General features: G+C 42.4%; 1 protein-coding gene across 4 annotated transcripts; it reads right to left on the bottom strand.

Moving 5' to 3' along the window:
• Positions 1-521: 521 nt before the first annotated feature.
• On the bottom strand, positions 522-25923 carry LOC106584061 (terminal uridylyltransferase 4). 4 transcript variants are annotated; one of them, XM_014168886.2, is made up of 29 exons: positions 25629-25923; positions 23959-24532; positions 23618-23790; positions 22580-22708; positions 22079-22256; positions 19396-19484; positions 16160-16211; positions 15745-15814; positions 15348-15474; positions 14924-15043; positions 14543-14728; positions 14013-14187; positions 13079-13647; positions 12636-12786; positions 12296-12382; positions 10295-10398; positions 10117-10174; positions 9876-9979; positions 9520-9723; positions 6487-6564; positions 6131-6308; positions 5996-6043; positions 5808-5890; positions 5415-5551; positions 5004-5164; positions 4590-4687; positions 3772-4369; positions 3267-3443; positions 522-3067 (listed from the first exon to the last, which is right to left on the bottom strand). In XM_014168886.2, the coding sequence occupies exons 2-29, from the start codon at positions 24029-24031 to the stop codon at positions 2979-2981; spliced, it is 4296 nt and encodes a 1431-aa protein (XP_014024361.2). In that variant the 5' UTR covers positions 24032-24532; positions 25629-25923; the 3' UTR covers positions 522-2978. The 4 variants fall into 4 exon arrangements, with proteins under 4 accessions (XP_014024361.2, XP_014024365.2, XP_014024364.2 ...); XM_014168890.2 differs by having other exon boundaries at positions 5436-5551; XM_014168889.2 differs by having other exon boundaries at positions 22592-22708.
• Between the last annotated feature and the right edge of the window lie 11 nt (positions 25924-25934).

Here is a 25934-nt window from a genome sequence, read left to right as displayed (position 1 = left end):
GCCAGGGCATACTCCATTACTCAGACATCATGTACAAACAGTATTTGTGTTTAGTGAGTCCACCAGATCAGAGACGTGACAACTCATTATATTGACAGGGGTGTGAATTGGACAATATTGTTGTCCTTCCAAAGCATTAAAAATGTAGCTTTTGGGTGTCAGGGAAAATGGGGGGTAAAAAGTATATTTTCTTTACAAATGTAGTGGAATAAAAGTTGTCAAAAATACAAATAGTAAAGTACATATACCCCCAAAAACAACTAAAGTAGTACTTCAAAGCATTTTTACTTAGTTACTTTACACCACTGCCTCAGCGAAAGTTGGTGCAGGTTTGGTCAGTAGCTGGGGCATGTTCCCCACCAGAAGCCAGGGTGTAGGGACTGACCAGTGGAGAAGTAGCCTACCTGTACACCTCATAGAAGACCAGACCAAACAGCAAGGCTGGGCCCACACTCCAGCCTTACAACCTTCATACCTTTGTGTAGTATAGTTGTGATATTGCAATAACTAGACTTTTAGTAGTTATCATGAGCATTTATTCAGTCCACCTATTCATAAGCGTACATTCTTACTTGCATCCTTCCTTTCCTATCTCTGTCCCCTACTGTTCTGGTTTACCTGAGACTAACAGGAAAAGTTATACCGGACTGCATACATTACTGCTACTGCCTTTCACATTGTCCGTCCAACACAAAGGCTATGGGCTAGGCAAAGGAGGGAGAGCCCAAACCCAATGCAAAGTGGACTGCTGTGACAGCATTTCTAGGAAAATGTTCACCGGGGTGACAACCACTACCATTATGTAATAACTGAAATCTGTAACGTTTAGAATCAACAGAATGTATGAATCAATAACACTACAGTGACATTGTATGCAATACATGCCAATACCAGTGTCCTGCTGATTAAACCCATTTTCTAGTAGAGCAGCTGCAGTTATGTAAATCATTACCGAAGATGATCGTGAAAAATCATACTGTACTGCATTGTACGTAGAGCGACAACAATTTGCTGTCCCGATCGGCTATTTAAATTTTTTTTTTAAAATAAGGCAGAGGTTTCCAGGACAGATTAAGAATCTCTATTAAAAATTATTTTAAATATTTAACCTTTATTTAACTAGGCAAGTCAGTTAAGAACAAATTCTTATTTACAATGACGGCCTACACCGGCCAAACTCAGACGACGCTGGGCCAATTGTGCGCACAATCACGGCCGGTTGTGATACAGCCTGGATTAAGTTTAATCTGTCTGGGAAACTGGCCAAAATTGTCTGCAGTCAACAAATAGTCACCAAAAACAAAGTGTTGTTTGTGTTTAAAGTATTTTGGGGGGGTCTTTGTTATTTATTTAAAATGTTTCCACTTACTAAAGGTATTTTTGGCACTACATCCAGTGCCTACTTTTTCCACATTTTGTTGTTACAACCTACATTTGAAATTGAGATTTTCTTGTCACTGGCCTACACACACACACGCACAAAATACCCCATAAGACCAGGGAGGTTTACCAACGCCTCACAAAGGGCACCTATTGGTAGATGGGTAAAAGTAAAAAAAAAAAAAAAGACATTGCCATGCTCAAAGGGATAGTCAAAGTTATTAATTACACTTTAGATGGTGTATTAATACACCCAGTCACTACAAAAATACAGGCACCTTTCCTAACTCCGGAGAGGAAGGAACCCGCTCAGGGATTTCAACATGAGGCCAATGGTGACTTTAAAACAGTTTCAGAATTTAATGGATGTGGTAGGAGAAAACTGAGGATAGATCCAACAACATTGTAGTTACTCCACAATACTAACCTAATTGACAGTGTAAAGAATTAAGCCTGTACAGAATTAAATTATTCCAAAACATGCATCCTGTTTGCAACAAGGCACTAAAGTAATACTGCTCAAAAAATGTGGCTAAGCAATTAACTTTTGGTCCTGAAAACAAAATGCTATGTTTGGGGCAAATCCAATACATTAGAGTAACACTCTCCAAATTTTCAAGCAAAGTGGTGGCAGCATCATGTTATGGGTATGCTTGTAATCATTAAGGACTGGGGAGTTTTTCGGCTAGTCATCAGCACTAAGAAACAGAACGGAACTAAGCTAAGATGAATTAACCTTTCAGCAGGACAATAACCCAAAACACAAGGCCAAATCTACACTGGAGTTGCTTACCAAGACGACAGTGAATGTTCCTGAGTGGCCGAGTTACAGTTTTGACATAAATCTACGGCAAGACCTGAAAACGGTTGTCTAGCAGTGATCAACAACCAATTTGACAGAACTTGAGGATTTGTTTTTAACAATAATGGGCAAATGTTACACAATCCAGGTGTGGAAAGCTCTTAGACTTACCCAGAAAGACTAAGCTGTAATCGCTGCCAAAGGTGCTTCTACAAAGTATTGAGTCAGGGGTGTGAATACTTAAGTAAATTCGATGCATGCATTTCATTTTCTATAAAATGTGCAAAATATTTCTACAAACATGTTTTCACCTTGTCATTATGAGGTATTGTGTGTAGATAACAATTGAATCCATTTTCAATTCAGGCTGTAAGAACAAAATGTGGAATAAATCCGTGGGTATGAATACTTTCTAAAGGCACTGTAACTATCAGGGGTGGGCATGATATATATATATATATATTTTTACAAATATCTATTCAAAGCTTTTATCCTTAAGCAAGCAAAGTATGAATACAGCAAAAAAAATTACCTACTTCCTTTACACAATAAAAGAAACACTTTTTGGACCCCTTCAAAAATTGGGGTATTAAAATATTTGACATTTGTATCACAAATCAATGTAAGGAGACCAACAAAAACGTAAAAACTGTACAAAAATGATAAAATTCATTTAAAAAGTATTGTGACCAAATGATGCAAATTTCGATTATATCGTTTTTGTTTTGTCATGGTGAAGGACCATAAAACCTAATTGAATGAATATGCTATTGGAGCAGAGTTTAGAATTCAACGTTCATTTCTTCTGTTGGATGTAATTGAGGTTGACATGTCGTCGTCCGTGGGGGAGGAGTGGGAAATGCTGACTGGGGTGCACCACAGAACCTGGGGCGGAGCCAAGACAAACAAGGAAGTAAAGTTAACTGCTGTAGGGGAATTTTTCTAAGATTGAAGGGGTAAATTATTTAGATTACATTTAGTAAAAAAAAGTATACTATATGAGAGGTGACATCCTAGCAGTACATCTCTTGACCCTGTGTCCGTCTCTCTCTCGCTCTCTCCTCTCGCTTTCTGAGCCTCTTACTTTGGGAAATGACGGGCTTGCTGGGTTGAGGGTAGCACCCGTTGCCCTGCTGGATGAATTTCTGTGGCATGCGGTAGGGCCAGGACGGGGACTGGGAGTAGTGGGCTGCGTTGCTGTGCTCCCAATTTCTAGAGCCCTGCTGACTCACACCCCCCAACTGGGTCTGGTAGCCCGGATCTGCGGGGGGAAAGGAACGGAGAGGTCTTCAAATTCGGTATCATTGGAATTTAAAACAAAAAACTAAGCCAACTACAATAATTTGATAATATTCTTCTGTCCTAGCACCAGTTTTTTGTGAACAGTGAATTAAGTGTGTAGTCAAAACCACTGGTGTCTCTTACCTGACCACACAATCAGCACCGTTAACAGGGAAACAGACAGTTACTGCTAAAGACTCCCAGAACAAGGACAGAATCTGACCACAGTCAGATAAATAAACAAAGAAGTGGACAGACTGACAGACAGTCAGACCTAACACAAACAGACAGTGCCACCCAGTGTGTACCTGACTTGCCCACAGTGCCATTAGCCACCAGTGCCCCTTGCTGTGCCAGGTGGTTGTGCCAGTGCCCGTCCAGTCCCGGCCCTCCTCCCAAGCCCATGGGCCTCCCCGCCGGCTGGGCGAAGATGATGCTGGGGTCATTGAGGTTCATGAGGCTGCCACCCACCGGAGACCCCCCTGGGCCTGTGTTCCCATTCCTTTGCCCGGGGGCCTGGCACAAGGGGAATTTTAGGCCGGGCGGGGAGGGCCCGTTGGGGCCACTGGAGGTCTGGAGGACGGGGCCATGGATGGGCCAGGAGGTGGAGGGGTGGTGGGGTTGGTGATGGGCCTGGTGCCCCTGGGACAGGTGTGATTGGTGCTGGGACGGCAGTAGCCCCAGAGCAGTGAGAGCTCCAGGGTGGTGGTACTGGCTTGGGTGGGAGGGAGGGAAGCCAAAGAGAGAGAGGGGAACCTGGGGATGTTGGGGCTGCTTGTGGGGTCCCCCTCCAACGGAGGTGGATGTCTTGGAGGAGGAGGGCTGGGGGGAGCTGGAGGATTGGCTGGAACCCTGGGAGAACAGGGTGGGCTGAGGGGAATAGGGCGGAGTCTGGCGGGAATCAGACTGGACAGAGAGACCGAGAGAGCAGAGTTGGAGAGACAGCAAGGGAGCAGGAGGTAGTGGGAAAGACAGAAGAAAAAAAAAAGAAATCAATAAAAATGTATCATACATACATACAAGTATTGATAGATAAAGAAGCTAGCTGCAACAGTACTCAATGCATTACATTTGAACATGGTTAGGGTGGCTAAGGGAGAGAGAGACAATTCCCTGTTGTACTCACACATTCGGAAGGTTGTCTGGTGCGTCCAGGGAGGTCCTGGGGAGGTTGGGGGATGGGGATGGACTGGGAGCTTACCATGGCTCGCACTATGTGGGAAACTGGAGGAAACAGAGAAGCCAACCACCACATACATCACTCTGTCCCACTGCTGCCCTGTGCTGGGCAGTACTAGTAATGACAAAATACAGGCCTTCAATCATGAATTAGTTACTGTATACATAGCTGGTAAATACTCTTGCTGTGATCCACTAGCTCAGATAATAAATAAATAAAAAACATTGTGGACCACTCAAATAAAGTTCAGCTTCTAAAAACAATCATAGTCAAACTTGGTACAGTATTTTCTTTGGTATCAGTTAATATACATTACATCTGTACACAAAGTAGTGTAAATAAAAGAACATTGAGGTGTACCTGGTCCCCCTGCGGCTTTCTGTCTAAGGTGGCGGTACTCTGGGCAGTCCCGCCGTACATGACCAATTTCACCACACTGGAAACAGCGACGCTCCCGTGGCTCATGATCGTCTCCATCCTTGACATCATCCTCTTTTTCGTTCTCCTTCTTCTTCATCCCCCTTTTTGGACAAAAGACATACACAAGCACAGAAACGGAGGATTAGTTCAATCAAACATGGAGCCACCACCCAACATAGTATATATTATTTGAACCTGTGTCTGTTGCAATAGAACCAACAGACAAAAATGCAAACCGGTGACACCTGGCACTGCAAGCAGGCTAAAGCAAATGCTCAAAGTATTGAAAATGTTTTAAATAGTATTTCAACCCAGGTCTGCGCACACACACACGTTCCAAAAAAAACTCACTGATGTTCTCTCCCTGTGTACCTGCGTCTTTTGGGGCAGTCCTTCATGTAATGGCCGATCTTGCCACAGATCCGACAGCACCTGTCGTTAGGTGCCAGCTCCCCGTCCGTGAGCACCTTGGAGTCAAAGAAGTAGTTCTGTACCACAGAAGAAAACATTGTTAGACATGAGAACAGATCTTCCTTAGACAAATGGAATCATTTGATATGTGTTCATAAATGCAACTCAGCGTCAGGGCAACAATGCCCATACTTATAACGTGTTTCAGAGTGCCGATCTTGGATCAGATCCCACTCTTATTCATTATCATTTAAAAAGGCAAAAATGAACCTATACCAGCACTCATACTCTAACACTCTGTTAATACAGTCCTATATCTAATGTGTATCATACCGCCTCTATGCCAGGCTGGGGGTAGAAGGGAGTACCAAACAGCTTCCTGCCGTTGATAAATGCCTTCATGATGAAGTTAGTCACTGAGGAGAGAGAGAGGGGGTGTGTTAGGGACCATGATCACTGAAATACTAGACAACACAGAATTGGCCTCCTAAGGATTACTTTAGGAGACATAGTTCACTTACTTTTGCGAGAAACTCCAGCACCAAGATTGTGATTCAAGTCAAAGGGATCTAAGGAAAACAAAAAGTCAGTCATAGGTGATCAAATTGGTCCTTTAATCATCACAACCATGTGACTGAGAAGGATAGTTTCACTACCTTCGATGGCGATGCACTTGGAGGTCCACTGCTTCTCGAAGGTGGTGATTCGTTTCCTCTGGCGGATGCTGATGACGTGCTCCTTAAAGTCAAACTCCTCAGTGTAGAACCTGAGCAGGCCCAGCCACAGCTCCCCCACAGTCTCACGGTTCTGCGGAAGGTCTGGCAGACGCTGACGCTACGGGGGACGTCAACAGATAGTGAGCTTTATAATATTCAGAACTTTTAGAGAACGCTTTTGACTACAACGACTAGTAAGCAAAAAAATAAAATAAATTCTTATTCAAAGTCATAATTTAGGAAAAGCAGGCATGTAGGATGTTACATTCAGTAGTGCTGATGACCAAACAACTCACCAGTTCCTCAATGTCATCAAAGAAGAAGGCATTCCAACCATCCACTATCCTCTGTGGTACAGAATGTCCATCAAAGACCTAAGGAAAAGATCAACATTGGGTTATTTTCCTTAACTTGTTTTATAATTGATTTTACAAAACGTCTTTCAGCATGTTATGTTGGTGTGGGCTACGTCCATACAGACAAGCTATAACAGTATCCACTTTGGGGTTGTAAAAGGGTTAACCTGTTGGGGCTAGGAGGCAGTATTTGCACGGCCGGATAAAAAACGTACCCGATTTAATCTGGTTACTACTCTTGCCCAGAAACGAGAATATGCATATAATTAGTAGATTTGGATAGAAAACACTCTAAAGTTTCTAAAACTGTTTGAACTCATATGGCAGGCCAAAACCTGAGAAGATTCCATACAGGAAGGGCCCTGTCTGACAATTTGTTGTCCTTCTGTTGCATCTCTATCGAAAATACAGCATCTGTGCTGTAACGTGACACTTTCTAAGGCTCCCATTGGCTCTCTAAAGCCGCCAGAAAGTGGAATGGGGTGTCTGCTGTCTCTGGGCAAAGTACAGCAGCAGAGTTTGTGAGTGGTCAGCCTGGGGACAGTGAGACTGAGAAGCGCGTTCACGAGAATCCTCAATTTTTTTCTTTCAGCTTTTGAATGAATACAACGTTGCCCGGTCGGAATATTATCGCTATTTTACGAGAAAAATAGCATAACAATTTATTTTAAACAGCGTTTGACATGCTTCTAAGTACGGTAATGGAATATTTTGAATTTTTTTGTCACGAAATGCGCTAGCGCGTCACCCTTCGGATAGTGACCTGAACGCACGAACAAAACAGAGCTATTTGAATACAACTATGGATTATTTGGAACCAAAACAACATTTGTTGTTGAAGTAGAAGTCCTGGGAGTGCATTCTGATGAAGAACAGCAAAGGTAATCCAATTTCTCTAATAGTAATTCTGAGTTTAGTGATCCCCAAACTTGGTGGGTGTCAAAATAGCTAGCCGTGATGGCCGAGCTATGTACTCAGAATATTGCAAAATGTGCTTTCGCTGAAAAGCTATTTTAAAATTTGACACCGCGATTGCATAAAGGAGTTCTGTATCTAATTATTAAAATAATTGTTATGCATTTTGTGAACGTTTATCATGAGAAATTTAGTAAATCCACCGGAAGTTTTCGGTGGGTATGCTAGTTCTGAACATCACATGCTAATGTAAAAAGCTGTTTTTTGATATAAAAATGAACTTGATTGAACAAAACATGCATGTATTGTATAACATAATGTCCTAGGAGTGTCATCTGATGAAGATCAAAGGTTAGTGCTGCATTTAGCTGTGGTTTTGGTTTTTGTGACATATATGCTTGCTTTGCAAATGGCTGTGTGATTATTTTTGGCAGGGTACTCTCCTGACATAATCTAATGTTTTGCTTTCGCTGTAAAGCCTTTTTGAAATCGGACAATGTGGTTAGATTAACGAGAGTTGTCTTTAAAATGGTGTAAAATAGTCAAATGTTTGAGAAATTGAAGTTATATCATTTGAGGTATTTGTATTTCGCGCCACGCGATTCCACTGGCTGTTGACTAGGGTGGGACGCTTGCCCATAGAAGTTAACTTCCTGGGGCTATGTGGGACGCTAGCGTGCCACCCGTGGTGCACCCTATCAACAGCAGGTGCATTTCAAGAGCGGCAAATTTGAAACAAAATAAATGTCAAAATTCAAATTTTTCAAACATACAACTATCTTACACCCTTTTAAAGATAAACATCTCCTTAATCTAACCACGTTGTCCGATTTCAAAAAGGTTTTACGGCGAAAGCATAAAGTTAGATTATGTTAGGAGAGTACATTGACAATAGCTGTGTGTAATGTTTTGTCAATTCAAAGACAGGCGTCACCAAAACCATAAAACCAGCTAAAATGATGCACTAACCTTTAACAATCTCCATCAGATGACACTCCTAGGACATTATGTTAGACAATACATGCATTTTTAGTTCTATCAAGTTCATATTTATATCCAAAAACAGCGGTTTACTATGGCGTTGATGTTCAGGAAATCGTTTCCCTCCAATAACCGGCAGTCAAGTCAGCACCACAAATTAAATAATTAAAATTAGAAAACATTGGTAAAATATTATATTGTCATTTAAAGAATTATAGATTTACATCTCTTGAACGCAATCAACTTGCCAGATTTAAAAATAACCTTACTGGGAAATCACACTTTGCAAACGGCCATGTTGGAGAGATCTAAAATCGAAAATACTATGTAAATAATCCATTACCTTTGATTCTCTTCATCAGATGTCACTTCCAGGAATCCCAGGTCCATAACGAATGTAGTTTTGTTCAAAAAAGCTCATCATTTATGTCCAAAAAGCTCCGTGTTGTTAGCACATGATCTAAGCCAGCCGGACTTCTCGTCATGAACGAGGGGAAAAAATATATTTACGTTCGTTCAAACATGTCAAACGTTGTATAGCATAAATCATTAGTGCCTTTTTTAACCAGAACATGAATAATATTCAAGGTGGACGAATGCATTCTCTTTTATAACGTATTGGAACGAGGGTACCCAACATGAACTCGCGCCAGAGTCTAATCGGCCATCACCGTTCCAAGGCTCTTGTTCGGTCAGATCTCACAGTAAAAGACTCAAAACACTTTGTAAAGGCTGGTGACATCTAGTGGAAGCAATAGGAAGTGCCAAAACATTAATCAACCCCTGTGTGTTTCAATGGCATAGGCTTAAAGGTAATTCAACACATCAGGTATCCACTTCCTGTCAGAAAATGTCTCAGGGTTTTGCCTGCCAAATGAGTTCTGTTATACTCACAGACACCATTCAAACAGTTTTAGAAACTTTAGGGTGTTTTCTATCCATATATAATAAGTATATGCATATTCTAGTTACTGGGTAGGATTAGTAACCAGATTAAATCGGGTACGTTTTTTTATCCAGCCGTGAAAATACCGCCCCCTAGCCCCAACAGGTTAACAGAGGGTAAGTGAACAGTACCTCTTGGAGAACAGGGATGACGGGGGGCTGTCTCTGCTGCAGGAAGTAGAGCACCATGAGGATGTAGGCGTAGGATGACAGACTTCCTCTGGACGCGTCACCTATGTCACAGCGCTTCGCAAACACCTTCATGGTGTATCCCAGGAACTGCACGCGAGGGTCTAGGGCAGCGTAGGTCGCCAGCATTCTGGTGTTGTGTTGAGCCTGGAAGAGAGGACAGATGCCAATGAATCCATGCAGATGCATGCATTTAATTGCTTAAGCTAGTAAGCAATTAAGTAGATAATAGCAACTTAGCTTGAGTTACAAAAGGACCTGTTAGCCAGTGACTGACCCTTACCAGTCCGTTTACTCACCAGAGTGTTGTAGAGGCTTATGTCTGCCTCCAGTCCGCTCTGTCTGTGTTCAAACTTCACAATAGGCACTTTGGCTGTTGTGATAGGCAGGATGTTCCTCAGACCTGACATGGGAAAACACAGGTTAATCAATCACCAAGTCACAAAATATGACTGTCTACTCTGTACTCATAGCAAGCAGTCAAACCTTGCATTCTGAAAGGAGTCAATGTAATGTGCTGTGGAAGAACTGGTCTCTTACCTGTGTGTTTCTTTAGCACCTTGGCTAGGCCTTCGATGATCTCTTTGCAGTTCAACTTCTGTTAGTAGAGGTAGACATATTTACATCTCAGAATGACTAGGGAGATGAGATCAGACAAAGAACTGAAGGCTTAGTTTAAAATGTCAAAATGGGTGATCGGTCCAGTGAGTCCATATACCTCTGCTGTATCATGGCCCTCCAGGGTCATACAGATGTCCAGGTCGCTGTCGCGGAAACCAAAGCCGTTCTTGGAGGAGCCAAACAAACACAGCTGGGCATTGTCTGTAGAATGATATCATACAGTGAGGGGAAAAAAGTATTTGATCCCCTGCTGATTTTGTACATTTGCCCACTGACAAAGAAATGATCAGTCTATAATTTTAATGGTAGGTTTATTTGAACAGTGAGAGACAGAATAACAACAACAAAAAATCCTGAAAAACGCATGTCAAACATGTTAGAAATTGATTTGCATTTTAATGAGGGAAATAAGTATTTGACCCCTCTGCAAAACATGACTTACTACTTGGTGGCAAAACCCTTGTTGGCAATCACAGAGGTCGGACGTTTCTTGTAGTTGGCCACCAGGTTTGCACACATCTCAGGAGGGATTTTGTCCCACTCCTCTTTGCAGATCTTCTCCAAGTCATTAAGGTTTCAAGGCTGACGTTTGGCAACTCGAACCTTCAGCTCCCTCCACAGATTTGCTATGGGATTAAGGTCTGGAGACTGGCTAGTCCACTCCAGGACCTTAATGTGCTTCTTCTTGAGCCACTCCTTTGTTGCCTTGGCCGTGTGTTTTGGGTCATTGTCATGCTGTAATCCCGATCCACGACCCATTTTCAATGCCCTGGCTGAGGGAAGGAGGTTCTCACCCAAGATTTGACGGTACATGGCCCCGTCCATCGTCCCTTTGATGCGGTGAAGTTGTCCTGTCCCCTTAGCAGAAAAACACCCCCAAAGCATAATGTTTCCACCTCAATGTTTGACGGTGGGGATGGTGTTCTTGGGGTCATAGGCAGCATTCCTCCTCCTCCAAACACGGCGAGTTGAGTTGATGCCAAAGAGCTCCATTTTGGTCTCATCTGACCACAACTCTTTCACCCAGTTGTCCTCAATCATTCAGACGTTAATTTGCAAACTTCAGACGGGCATGTATATGTGCTTTCTTGAGCAGGGGGACCTTGCGGGCACTGCAGGATTTCAGTCCTTCATGGCAATTGTTGTCTTGGTGACTATGGTCACCAGTACAAAAAAATAAATAAACAACAAAAAATAAATGAAAAAAATTATAAAAATAACATTTAAAAAAATGCATGAAATGAAATGTATGCATTCACTACTGTAAGTCGCTCTGGATAAGAGAGTCTGCTAAATGACTAAAATAATAAATAAAATAAATATGGTCCCAGCTGCCTTGATCATTGACAAGATCCTCCCGCGTAGTTCTGGGCTGATTCCTCACCGTTCTCATGATCATTGCAACTCCATGAGGTGAGATCTTGCATGGAGCCCCAGGCCGAGGGAGATTGACAGTTCTTTTGTGTTTCTTCCATTTGCGAATAATTGCACCAACTGTTGTCACCTTCTCACCAAGCTGCTTGGTGATGGTCTTGTAGCCCATTCCAGCCTTGTGTAGGTCTACAATCTTGTCCCTGACATCCTTGGAGAGCTCTTTGGTCTTGGCCATGGTGGAGAGTTTGGAATCTGATTGATTGATTGCTTCTGTGGACAGGTGTCTTTTATACAGGTAACAAACTAAGATTAGGAGCACTCCCTTTAAGAGAGTGTGCTCCTAATCTCAGCTCGTTACCTGTATAAAAAGACACCTGGGAGCCAGAAATCTTTCTGAATGAGAGGGGTCAAATACTTATTTCCCTCATTAAAATGCAAATCAATTCATAACATTTTTGACATGCGTTTTTCTGGAATTTTTTTTCTTGTTATTTTGTCTCTCACTGTTCAAATAAACCTACCATTAAAATTATAGACTGATCATTTCTTTGTCAGTGGGCAAACGTACAAAATCAGCAGGGGATCAAATACTTTTTCCCCCCTCACTGTAGATGTTTTATAATACCACACTGAAGTGGTAACGCTGTATAGGACATTCCGTATTCCTTCACACTACTGTTCTCAGCTGTTACATATGCAACTCAGTTATGTTATCTGTTCGTACCATTGTACTCCTTTTGTATGAACCTCTCCAGACTACCCAGGATCTGCTCTCTCTTCTGCTGCTCTCCAGTGGAAGGGGACAGCTCATCTACAAACACAACAGACATTTAACAAAAAACAGGAAAATGAAAATGATATTTAGTGTGCTTGAGTATTCCTGTGTGTGTAATTTAAGTATATATACTGTTTTTAACAGCGTATGGTTAAAGACACCTATCTTAGCTTCAAGACACCCGTCTTTGCTCCATAATATAGAAGATATGCTCAGACAAAATCTGGACAAAAATCACTCAAACAAACTCCTAAGATGGCAGAAGAATGTTGAACAGCGGATGACTTACGGTAGCAGAGTCTACAAAGGCCATCCAGGATGTCTCTGAAGCGGTCGGTCATGGGGGGCAGCGGTTTGAGCTCGATCTTCTTGAAGTCCTCAGGACACTCGTCCTTCAGATGGCCATCTCTCTTACATGTGCTGCACACGACTGTAGGAGGCTGCAGGGGGGAGAATCAAATAATAAAGAGGATTGACCTGTTGGAAAGCAGAACCTGTGAACATCCAAATGATCAGAAACTCATTAAGATAATACCTGAAAACTATGGTAAAGACCTGCTTTTTAATAAACTTTAAGCCAAATCCATGAGTCAAACTACTACAATTATGGCAAAGGAGTTCTGGAACTTATATAAAGATGTACAAAATGTGCCGTCAAATCAGTTATAGAATTTACATTGTCCATTGGAAAACAAGTTTGATGAGTAAGGTATCACAGGGGTTGTGTGTTACCTTTCCGCCAGTGAAGATCATTCTGTCAAAGATATAGTGCAGGTCCTCTGGTGCAATATGTCCCTGCTTCTCCGACACATGGTTCTCCTCCTCTTCATCCCTATCCAGTAGGCCGTTATGGGTTGAGGCGGAGGAAGGCTCCAGAGTGGTGCCAGGCTCAGCTCCAGCCCCATCCGTTGAAGTGCCCCCACTAAGGACCAAGTCCATAAGCCCGCCATTCAATGCCCTCTCCTCCTCCTCCTGAGCCCGCTCAGCTCGTTCCCCTTCATCACTCTCACCATCCTCCTTCGGACCTGTCTCAGAGCTCTGACTTTTCCCTTCATTCCCATCGCCCTGTCCACCTCCACTCTTCTCAGACCCTTCTTCTCCACCCTTTCTTCCATCTTCCTCCTGTTTCATGCCCCCATGTTTGGTTGTATCCTTGCCTCTCTGGTGCTCCACGGTGTTTCGGTCCTTGCTCTGCGGGCAGGCAAAGTATTTGTAGGCGGTGCGGAAGCGCTCCTGGATGTACTCAAAGACCATCTGACTGTTGAGGCTGCGTGCGACGTTCCTCTTCAGGGCAAACGGATCTGAGAGAAGAGGAAATGGAGGATGACGACTTGAAAGGTGGTAGTGGTGTGTAGAAACTCAGAGAAATCTAAAAATAAGAGGTCCTTCTGACCTTTCCAAACCCAATTTTAACCTATTAATACCTGGTACTTCAGCAGGCTCATTGAGGGAGACAAATAGCAATGACAAAATAGGTAACAAAGGAGGGGAGCTAGTCACACATAAAAATATACTGTGTAGAACAAATCTGATTGATCATTGTATTCTACATGACAGACATGTCAGCTCTATTCAGTACGTTTCTACCTGCAACTTTCTGAACGTTTCACCTCTCCGAATACACCCCCATTCAGCGGTCTCTCCCCTCCCCCTCTCTGTCACTTACCCTCGATGGCCAGCCTGCGTCGGGGCCAGTTCTTCATCTCTCTCGAGAGAAGTTCTTTAAGGCGGATGCTGATGATGTGTTCCTCCAGGGCGAACTCCAGCGTGTAGAACCTCAGCAGCTCCAGCCACAGCTGGCCCAGGGACACACCCTTACCCAGGTCCAGGGATAGACGCGTCTGGGAGGGACAGAGAGAGGGAAATACACTATGTCAGTGACATAGGCTTAGTTCAGGAAGCTCCATGAAAAACATTCTGATTCTTGAAAGCCATAGTAACGGTCACATTGTCTCCTCGTTCACTTCCCTTCATGGATTGTGTACTTGTAAAAGTTGTCATTAAGTGTTACCAATAGACTGGTGTCAGATTTCTCTCGGGCTAGCTCATGAAAAACAATCTAATAAATCCATAAAGGGGGGAGTGAGTAAGTGTACACTTTTTGGGAAAAGTGGAGAAAATTAGAACTCAACCATAGTGTGCTGTTTGCAGAGCCCTGCTTTTGGGACTAAATCCCTCCTCTCCTGGACTACTCACCTTCCCCGCTACATGCCGGTTCTTCACCTCAGGTTTCTTTTGCTCAGGCTTGGCCTTCCGTCCTTCCCCCCTGCCTTCCCCCCGTCCCTCTGTACTGGGGGGTCTGTGCTCCCACCCCACAAATATATCCATCTCTATCCCCGTTAGATGGTACTCGTCCACATGCTTCACATCAAAGCCTTCAATCTGAAACAGAACACAACATAGTTTAGCTATCAACAACAAAAAAGCCAGCAACATGTTATGACTTGTCACTTGAAAGTAATTTATTACCTTCAAATGTGCCTGTCATAATAGCGACCAGTTCTATTAAAATTATCAAATGCGTGACAAAGAGAACGTTGTCCACTCTAGTTATTATATTTCTGTGGTGTCACCTACCCAGTAGCCGAAGTAGACAGGAAGGATGGGCTCCCTGCGTTGTTGGAGGAAGAAGATGACCATGAGAGAGAAGGAGTAGGAGGGGATACCTCCTTCCGCCTGGCAGTCAATGTGGCACAACTAGAGGAACAGAAACAACCAAATATATAATTGTCTCTGGTCAGGGGCTGTTGGTGTCATCAAAACAACTAAAGCTCCAGTATGCAAAGGTATGTCAAGCCATCATATCATTGACTCATTACAAAGAAATCCACACACAAATACAGTAAACTTTAAGAACTGTTGGCATGAAGATGTTTAGGTTAAGTCAGCAAAGGCCTGAACATTGAAAAAGTGTAATTATCAAAAGCACTAGATAGATAGCATTTACATCATATGATGGCATAATATCCATAAAAGAGAATGTCCCCCAGGCCAGCCTTACCTTAGCCCAGAGGCGGAAGGCCAAGACCAGAGGCACCAGTCTGGGTTCCAGTCTAGCCAGGGCAGCCAGGTGGTTGGTAGTGAGGCAGGCTACATCATTACCTGCACTCACCTTGCACAACAACCTACTGTGGAGATACAACACACTCATCAGGGTTGTATTCATTAGGCACCAAACGGAAGAAAACTGACTGAAACAGAGAGGGGCTACCTGAACTTGTCCAATACATTTTTTTTAACTCATTTTTGTTTTCTGTTGCAAAATATTTTGCCATAATGTGCCTAGGAATGAAAACCACCCTGCAACCAGTAACTCAGAGGATATTTCAAACAGTAGTAGCTTGTAAATAGATAAAAGTAGAGCCAATAGAAAGCAGGAGAGTTGACATTCCACTGACCTGTTGACCTCTCTGCAAAACACTACCGGAACTTTGGCGTGAAAGTCAGACTCCACCTCAGAATATTCAGCTGTAAAGAGAAAGGTGAACATTCTTTGACTGCTCCCAAACAAAGAGAACAACATTATCTCCTGGCTGGCTCCCCAACTGACATACTGTAGCTTCTTAAAACGAGGGGTTGTATTAAAACTACCATGCATTAGTTATCAGGTTTTCTACAAAATGTTCTCTTTTCATAACATTCTTAATTCAAGGAGGTTAATATGGACTCTCCAGTCTAACACAGAACTCAGTACAGCTCTACTCCTCCCTGCGGGCTGGAACAAAGAGTGCCACAACACAATCCTCCTTATGCTGAATCTACAGTCACTCTACACTGACAGTGTTTATTCATGCAGGGCGGTTCAAAACTCACTGCTGTTCTTCAGGATTTCCAGTACTAGTATCAGCACATCTGGTTGGGTCATCTGGAGAGACAAAAACAGCATGACATTTGTTAGTCAGGGTCGGCATCAAAGTTGATCATATCAAATTCAATCAAATGTATTCATTAGGGGTGTCAATTTGGTGAACCCGGTTCGGTCCGCACTGTGAACCCGAACGAACGTATATATATATATATATATATACACATATACATACATACATACATACATACACACCTATAGGCTAGTAAATCTGGGCTGAAATAAAACATTTCAGGCTATTCCCGTTAAAACTAAAGCCTATGCACAAGTTGTAATCAAAATTCTGAGGTTGATATAAACCAGGAGGATTCTAATCAAAATTCTGGGGTCGATAAACCAGGAGGATTCTACATCATCGTTTAAAATCTCCAGTTTGGGAACATATTGGCTTCCTAGCCTTTTACAACGGCGATGGATAGAGTATGCCGCCACTGCACAACAAGAATAGCATAGGCAGCTGCCAACACCGTGAACATGTAGACACACTACGCTGACATCACCCCAGAATTCATACCACCGGAGAAACAAGGAAACTGCATTCAAGCAGCCCTTCGCAGCTGATTCTGGCTGGGCCAAATAAATTACAAGAGTGATGTTTATAGTCACGGATGTGATCGTTCTCGGTGGTTAAGAATAGCCGTTTTGGGCCCCTGGTGAAAGTGCTAAAGCCCCGTTATTAACTTTACCCTCTCGCACCCATTTTAGCAAACAGGTAGTACTCTATATACGCAAATTAAAACAAAATTTGTCAATAAATTAGGCAATAAATTCTGTGTTGCATTTACTACAAATGGATGGACCTCCATGGCTAAACAGAGCTACTTAACAGCTACAGCCCATTACCCCCGGAGTGGGAACTGAGAAGTACAGTGCATTCGGAAAGTATTCAGAACACTTGACTTTTTCCTCATTGTTACGTTACAGACATATTCTAAAATGGATTAAATTGTTTTCTTCCTTCAATCAACACACAACACCCCATAAAGACAAAGTAAAAACAGGTTTTACACATTTTTGAAAATGCATTTAAAAAAAAAAACTGAAATATTACCTTTATATAAGTATTCAGACCCTTTACTCAGTACTTTGTTGAAGCACCTTTGGCAGCGATTACAGCCTAGAGTATTTGGGGAGTTTCTCCCATTCTTCTCTGCAGATCCTCTCAAGCTGTCAGGTTGGATGGGGAGTGTCGCTGCACATGTCTTAAGAGATGTTCGATCGGGTTCAAGTACGGGCTCTGGCTGGACCACTCAAGGACATTCAGAGACTTGTCCCGAAGCCACTACTGCGTTGTCTTGGCTGTGTGCTTAGGGTCGTCGCCCATCTGAGGTCCTGAGCAGGTTTTCATCAAGGACCTCTGTACTTTGCTCCGTTCATCGTTCCCTCAATCCTGACTAGTCTCCCAGTCCCTGCCACTGAAAAACATCCCCACAGCATGATGTTGCCACCACCATGCTTCACCATAGGGATGGTGCCAGGTTTCCTCCAGACATGACACTTGGCATTCAGGCCAAAGTTCAATCTTAGTTTCCAGACATCTTGTTTCTCATGGTCTGAGAGTCCTTTAGGTGCCTTTTGGCAAACTCCAAGCAGGCTATCATGTGCCTTTTACTGAGGAGTGGCTTCCGTCTGGCCACTCTACCATAAAAGGCCTGATTGTTGGAGTGCTGCAGAGATGATTGTCCTTCTGGAAGGTTCTCCCATCTCCACAGAGGAACTCTGGAGCTTTCTCAGAGTGACCATCGGGTTCTTGGTCACCTCCCTGACCAAGACCCTTAAACCCGACTGCAACCTTGGTGGTTCCAAACTTCTTCCATTTAAGAATGATTGAGGCCACTGTGTTCTTGGGGACCTTCAATGCTGCAGAAATTTTTTGGTACCCTTCCCCCAGACCTGTGCCTCGACACAATCCTGTCTCAGAGCTCTACGGACAATTATTTTGACCTCATGGCTTGGTTTTTGCTCTGACATGCACTGTCAACTGTGGGACCTTATCTAGACAGGCGTGTGTCTTTCCAAATCATGGCCAATCAATTGAATTTACCACAGGTGGACTTCAATCAAGTTGTAGAAACGTCTCAAGAATGATCAATGGAAACAGGATGCACCTGAGGTCAATTTCGCGGCTCATAGCAAAGGGTCTGAATGCTTATGTAAATAAGGTATCGTTTTTTTATTTTTATAAATTTGCAAAGATTTCTAAAAAACAATTTTCACTTTACCATTATGGGGTAGCGTGTGCAGATGGATTAAAAAAAAAAGCTAAATCAATTTTATAATAAGGCTGTAATGTAAAAAATGTGGAAGTAAATGGGTCTGAATACTTTCCGAATGCACTGTACATGCTACAGACAATCACACAAGTGCGCATACTTTTCTGTTTTTAAGAAAACTTTATAGAATAGGCCTACACAATGTCTGAGCCATGATAACATTGATTTCACGTGCATATTTAACTTCATTTTAGTGTTGTTGTTAATGAGTAATCATGTTTTCATTTAAGAAACTACAAAGTGTTGGTCTTCCTGATTGTGCTTTCAGGCATTATGACTGATGATCATATATGGAATCAGGAATACCAACACTTTGTAGTTTCTTAAATAAACAATCATTTACGACAGTAACTGTTAGAATTAATTTTCACACTGTACCAAAACCGAACCGTGACCCCAAAACCGCAATATACGGAACTATGGGTTTGTTGAACCATTACACCCCTAGTATTCATAAAGCCCTTTTAACATCAGCGGTCACAAAGTGCTTTTACAATGACTCCGGTCTAGACCCCAACGAGCAAGCAGAAGTGGAGGCACATCATATTCATTCCACTGTTAAATGTGTTTTGTTTTACAGTGTCCTGTTTAGAAGTCCTATTATTCACAGGTACTTGGATCCTCTTAACTAATAAGCATACCCAATCAGTTAAATCCTATCCAAGACAATCATGCTGAAGAGCAATCACTGATCATCTGATACAGACTGACATTGAGGTGATGATGTAAACCAAGGCTGTGTCCCAATAGTCTTGAATAGCCTCCTTCCTTTGTTTGCCTATATTGATTACCACTGATGTAACTGTTAACTCCAAATATACGTATTTACACTAACAACAATTTGATGTGAACCCACTTTACATTTATATAGCTTGCATTAGTGGTTAGGTGAGAACACAACAAAGACTTACAGTGGAGGGGTAGGTGACATCAATGTTAATGTCACTTGTCTTGAAGGCAAATCGGGTGAGACAGGAGCCGTAGAGCCGAAGGGAGCAAACTGGATAAGAAACAACACCAAAAGCCATACATTAAACAGCATTATACATGATTCAGATCATATATTCTCCCTACTAGTGTTGTCATGACAACATTTCACTCATCATACGATAGCAGGACAAGTATCACGATACCGTGTAGTATCGCGATACCACTAGGAAAAATGTCAGTGGCCTTAGCGTCCTGTTCACCAGACGCCCGTTCCCTTTTTAAAAATGTTTTGCGGATGTGCTACACAAAAACCAGTCACCGATATTCACACTTCTACTCAATACAACACATTGAATTGAACCTTACTGTTCAGTGTATAATATAATACTGCACAAAATGGCTCATTTGCTCATGTTTTAAAAAGGCCTACCTGTAATTTGGCAGGAGAAATGGGAGGAAGGAATATGACTTAGGGCTGGGCAATATCAAATTAATTTGAAAGTATGTTTTTGCGATATTCCAAATGCCTGTAACGCAGAATCAAGTTTTTTCTTTTTGTGAGCGTTTATGTCCGCTAGTTCTCATTTGGTATTTTTGGTCTCGTTTCTTTTGCTACTTCTGTGCTGTGCACCTTCCCATTTACACCAGAGATTTGTATATAATGACGAGATGCTCATGTCTCCACCCTAACAATGGGAGTAGTTGTCCCAAAGGCGGGAAGGCAGGCAAAAAGCTTAGGTTAAAAATAAGCGCATTTGGCTTATTTTGGACAGATTTTGGCGACAGTGAAACCTCTCGCTTCGCCTTTCTCCCAAGCCCCTCCCCAACCGCTCACAACATACCAAAAAAATTTGACATCACTTCTTCCTCTCTGACAAACGGTTTTAACTCGCTATTTGCATTTGAGGTTTGGTTCAACAGAATCGGGCATATGGACACCGAAACCAATGGAGACATTCTTTTACTGTAATAGAGGAGAAGTTAGCCTTTCTAACCATACCCTGTTTATGTTGACTCCTCGAATTTCGAGCACAACAGACACTATTAAAGTGGATGTACCAATGAACAATCATTCTGAAGAATTAATGCTCAGTTTGTCGCACGCACATTACCGTATCGCTAGCAGCATTTTTGTCAAATACAGATTGTTATACTAGCTGTTTAGGCTTATAAACTTGTGCAATAAGCATAAAACTATTTATATAAGGAATTGGAAACTCGTTCTCATTCTGAGAAATAAGGTAGCCAACTTGATTTCAACATCTGAACTAAGTTGAAAGACTAGCATGCTGTTCAAACAGTAGGAGACGGACAGTTGTGCTCATAACAACAACTGCTTTTCCTTTCAGAGCTTGCGACATTATACCTAGATCTAAGTTGACTAAACTTGAAATATAAATATTAGCTGGCTACTCACTAGCACCTGGGATTGTGCCTGAGACATTGTTTATGAGTCCGGTGTTCATTTTCTTTTATGCCTGTTACATTATTAGTGAATGTGCATTATGCATGGTTCTGGTTAAATGTGTAACAAAAAGGGCATTTTTATAGACAGACCTGAAAGCCAGATCAGTAATTATTGCAACAACAACAAAAAAGCAGATACAACTATTTAGATAAAATATTTAAATTATTAGTGGGTCTTATGGTTGTGGAAGGCATATATTCGGCCTAGGTATAAATTCAGTGTTTTTGACCTTTAAATTGTACAGAAAAAGCTTATTTAGAGAGACATTTTTTATTTTGATATATATCGTGAACAACCCATAACTTTGAAAAAAATAGATGAGTTTTAGGCCATATCGCCCAGCTCTAATATCAATGCATAATGATCTGCATGTCATTGTGGCAGTAGGGGGAAAACACTGCATGAAACCATCTTTACTTTTCAGTTAACCACACACACACACACACACACACACACACACACACACACACACACACACACACACACACACACACACACACACACACACACTCCCTCTCCCAAAAAAACACACATTGCTTGTTATCAAAACAATAAATTAGTAGCCTGGGATTAGTTTAAAACAGCCTGACATGGTTTGTGAAATTATATCAAAATGCGCGCAAATCAGCGCGGTAATATAGTGTAGGTCATATGTTTGAATGGCTTGGGCTAGACTAGACAGGCCGTTTCCTGTGTTGTAAAGCTGCGAGTATGTCTGTCGGCAAAGCTAGGCAACATTTTTCCTCTCAGCACTCTGAGGCTGCATGACAGTAAAACTTAAAGCCTCAGACTAATGTGCTCTTGGTTCTAACAGGTGATGAAATGATACATTGTATCAACTTTGCTTACATTTGATACATTGGAGCAGTGTAACAACAGATGACTAATCAGGGACTGGATCACCGCTTGACGTCACAGTTAAATTCTACATTAAAAACTTTTGGAGGAATATTTGAGCAGCAGAAATAGATGTGCAGGAAGAGCGGACGTAGAAGTAGTGAAGGCTGGAAGGGGGGGCTGCTGGCTGAGCACAGCTGCCACACGTGACATGCGCATGAAAGTGAAGTGGACATTATTGGACTCGCACATTCAAGGGAAAGACTAGCTGCTGTTGCACAGCTTTCACCCATTTAGACTTTGTAGATCAGAGGCCTAGATGACAGGGAGGAGACAGAAGGATAGGAAGAGTTGGTTACCTGAGAGGTGCTGCTGGATGATCGCCTCCATCCTGTCAACCACTTCCTGTCGCACCAGGAAGTCCTGGTCTGAGATGCCGTGTTGGTTGGCCACCCGGAGGACGGCTGCGTCAACGGCGCCGAGCTGGGCTGGGAAGGGGGCAGGCAGCGCCCGCAGCTCGTTCTCCTCCTGCTTATCCTAAAACAGTTACAGCACAGGGGAGAGGGACAAAGGCTGGGTGAATCCAAATCTCTAATGGCCCTGTCTAATTGACTAGGGAGAATGCTGACAGCATTTGGAGTTTGGGGCGGATACAAAATGGCCGACGTAGGCTTAGGAAGCAGCAACAGGAAAAATAAACAGATACACACATCAATAAGCTCCACCTCAATTAAACATTTCCACTTCTAAAATATCATAAAAATGGAAATAACAGCCTAGGTTTCCCTTTTAAGTTACAATACACATCAGTTATCATTGGAGAACATGATAATTATGACAAATTAAATAAAGTTGCTAACTTTTTCTCTCACCATGATGTTCTTCTTGTGTCTTTTCTCCTTGATGTGTTTGTGTGCCCCCTGTATGTTCTCAATGTGTACAGAACACAGCTTGCATAGATACTGGAAGTTAGGGTATTCAGGAGACTGCTGTAGAGGCAGAGAGAGAGAGAAGTGAAACCAATCACGTGAGACTGATATGATAGTGCCCCACCCCTCTGCCCCGTAGACATGGAAATCTCAACTACGCGTCTTGAGCTGTTGACTATTAGCATTAATACAGTTTTACCTGGTGATAATTCTAATTAACCAATTACAAGTCGGTAAGACTTTAACATTAAATGCACTATGCATTGTGGTTTGAATACTGCAACACAGAATAAAACAATTCATAGAAATCCCATGATGGTAGTGACTGCCCATTACTGCTTATCCCTTAGCCATAATATATTCTGATTACTTTAATAAAAAAAGTCACAATTTGATTAGTTCTTCAAAGTAAATAAGGCCAACTGTTATGACTGCTGAACAGGCTACCAACTATATCAAATCACTTAGATCATGCATTTTCAGGTACACCTCGCCAAGCAACTGCTTTCTATCCCTCTCACGTGTTCTTTTCTCTCTGTGTGTCAACTAGGTCTCCGTGTCTGTTCCACATAGACAAGTAAGCAGGCGTGCAATGGATTATGCTCATTGTAGTTAATTACCCCATTTTCTCTGCTAAACTACGTAAAATATTGGCCTGTTGGAAACTACAACTACCTACCACATTGCACAGTTCGGCTTAATCTGATTTATCTCTACAGAAGCTAGCTCACAGGATAAAACCCAAACGAAATGGAATTCAAATAATTTAACCGATGTTGGTCAATTAGTTGTTTAAAAAAATGTGTTAGTTGTTTAATCGCTCAGCACTATCAGACCGACATCTAACTTGAGACTGAAGTTGCCTTAAAATGTGCAATTGTGTACATAAATTCCAGTAACTGATACAGACAATACATACAGACAACAGTTGACTGATACAAACTGAGGTAACTTATTTTCTCGCCTCACCTTGACCAGTCTGTGTATGTAGTCTCTGTAGAGGCGCTCCTCAGCCTGTCTGAGACCCAGCTTCTGCTCAGAGGTCATGTTTTTACCCTGACCCCGCTCGTTGACCCCTGACCCCACCACAGTGACCTCCAATGCAGGCTGCCCCGTGCCCACCACAGCACCAGCTTTCTCACCTGCAAACACAGACAGGCAGAATATGAAACAGCTGTAGGAAACAAATATTTTGACCAAGAAGAATTTCCATGGCAAAACAACAACAAAAGGTCTCTAACAGAGACATAGTATAGCAGCTAATGGCTCAAACATTAACCTATAGTTATGTAAAGTATAGAATAGCTCACCCGGTGACTTCTCCTTCAATGGACTTGTCTTGGTCTGTAAAGTAAGGCCTTCTTCAGATGAAGTGGCCACCATACCTGTGGCTCCTGTGTCTCTGTCTACACCTACACCAGCCGGGCTGCGTCCTGTAACCAACGAGGGTCTAGCATCACCCCTCTGCTGCTGCAGGCCTTCAAGTCTCACCTTCCCCCTCTCCCCAGAGCTGGTCCTCCCAGTTAGCCTACGAGGCTTCCCTCTCCCTGGGTCCTGAGGGCTGGCAGTGGAGGCTCTGCCTGTACCTGTCCCACAGTTATTGCCTTGGTCCTTATGGTCTTCCCTGGCTGTGGTGATGTTCTCCTTGCTCCGACAGGCAGTGGCAGGCTTGGGACACACTCTCTGGGCTGGAGCCTCTTTCAGGGGCCTGGAGCTGGCAGAGGATGAAGCTTTGGCTCCCTTGGCCTCATTGCGAGAGTGCTTGACTGATTTTAATGGTTTTTTGATTCCTCCATGCCTCGATCCTGTCCTCTCCCACTCTCTAGCTGCTACTCTGTATTGAGGGTGATCAGGGTCTAGTGAGGCAGCTAGTACAATGAAAACCTGGAGAGATGAAATGCATTCATTGTTGGCATTACCTACATTTACCGTAGAAGAGCAATAGCCTAAACTATTATTGTATACTAAATAGTAATACTATCAAATCATATATGCAATGAAGTCCCAAAGGCCTGATTAAACAAGAGTGCATCTAAGCTAGGAAAATATATGGTTAGTTGGACCAGTTCAGAAAAAAGGTAATAATAATAATATCACTAGCTATGTTTATTGCAAAGACACATTATTACAATATAACAAAGGGCGTAGTTCGTTGGTTACTAACTGCTTTTAGCAACGTGGTGCATTTACATTCACTAGCATTGCTCCCAATAGTACTGGGTTGCACAAAAAGCCAGAAGTTAACAAAATATCTAGTTAAAAGAACGTATTATTAAACAGTTTCCAAAACGTGGGTCTGTTGTAGACCCACTTCGTCTATACTTACCTCATATCAAAATAAAAGTCCTGCACTATTACATGGACGAAAAAGGAATAACTTGTGGGGGACTTTTATATTGACGTGAGGTAAACAGAGAGGAAGTGGGTCTACAATAGTCCCACGTTTGGAAAGTCTGTTTATTAATACATCCCTTTAACTATATATTTTGTTTCAAATTCAGGGTTGTCATAATGTCCAACCAGCACGGTATGTTGAAATTTGTTTTTATATAACTTCTGGCTTCCCGCGGACAGTTTTCTGTGCAACCCAATAGAATTCGGAGCAACGCTAGTGTATGTAAATACACCCCTAGCTGAACAAAACCATGGCTGAAGCACTTGTGTTTATTAAGAAACGAAACCAACCCACATCGCGAAAGGGCCTTCTCGCGCAGCAAGCTTAAATGTATTAAAAACAGCTCGAGACAAATACGTATCGTGCAGCTCGTGCACGGACTTCCTAGCAAGCTAGCAAATGTTTTTGCTAACGACAGCTACATAAATCAAAGTAGGTAATACATGGCTGGCTAGCTAGTTTGCAAACTAGACATATCTCCGCTAGAGGCTTAGCGTTTCTATTGACAATTGTTTTACTAGCTAGGTACTCTATAAAACTGATGCACGACAAAATCGTCAAACGTCTACAAATAATATCCAATACCTTACTGTAATATGCAGGTTTTAGCTCAAAATGCACCTAGACCGTCTTTATCTTTCTGTTCAGTATTTTGTTTTTCTCATCCACGGCCCCGATCAACACAGCAACCATAGACGCCATGTTAATCCCTCCACACTTCGTCTTCTTCCATGAGGTTTAACGGCGGTTGTCATCCAATAAATGTTGCATTACCGCCACCTACTAGACTGGAGTATAACTCCCTTATTCTTTTCTTTAAAAAAACAATACCCTACCATCTATCAGTCCATCTATCAGTTTTTTTTCTCAATAAACACCACCCTACTCCAC

The sequence above is a fragment of the Salmo salar genome, chromosome ssa23 (assembly GCF_905237065.1).
Source record: "Salmo salar chromosome ssa23, Ssal_v3.1, whole genome shotgun sequence".
Lineage (NCBI taxonomy): Eukaryota > Metazoa > Chordata > Actinopteri > Salmoniformes > Salmonidae > Salmo > Salmo salar.
Note: the sequence above shows the minus strand (reverse complement) of the source record. Positions and strands in the feature narration are given on the sequence as shown.

Bases quoted from the DNA above. Each gene is read 5' to 3' on its own strand.
- LOC106584061 (XM_014168886.2), bottom strand. From the start codon at position 24,031: ATGGTGGCCACTTCATCTGAAGAAGGCCTTACTTTACAGACCAAGACA. The intron at 15,815-16,159 runs GTGAGTTTTGAA...TTCTCTTTACAG, and splicing joins GGAAATCCTGAAGAACAGCA to CTGAATATTCTGAGGTGGAG. The intron at 9,980-10,116 runs GTAAGAGACCAG...TTCCCATGTCAG, and splicing joins GGTGCTAAAGAAACACACAG to GTCTGAGGAACATCCTGCCT.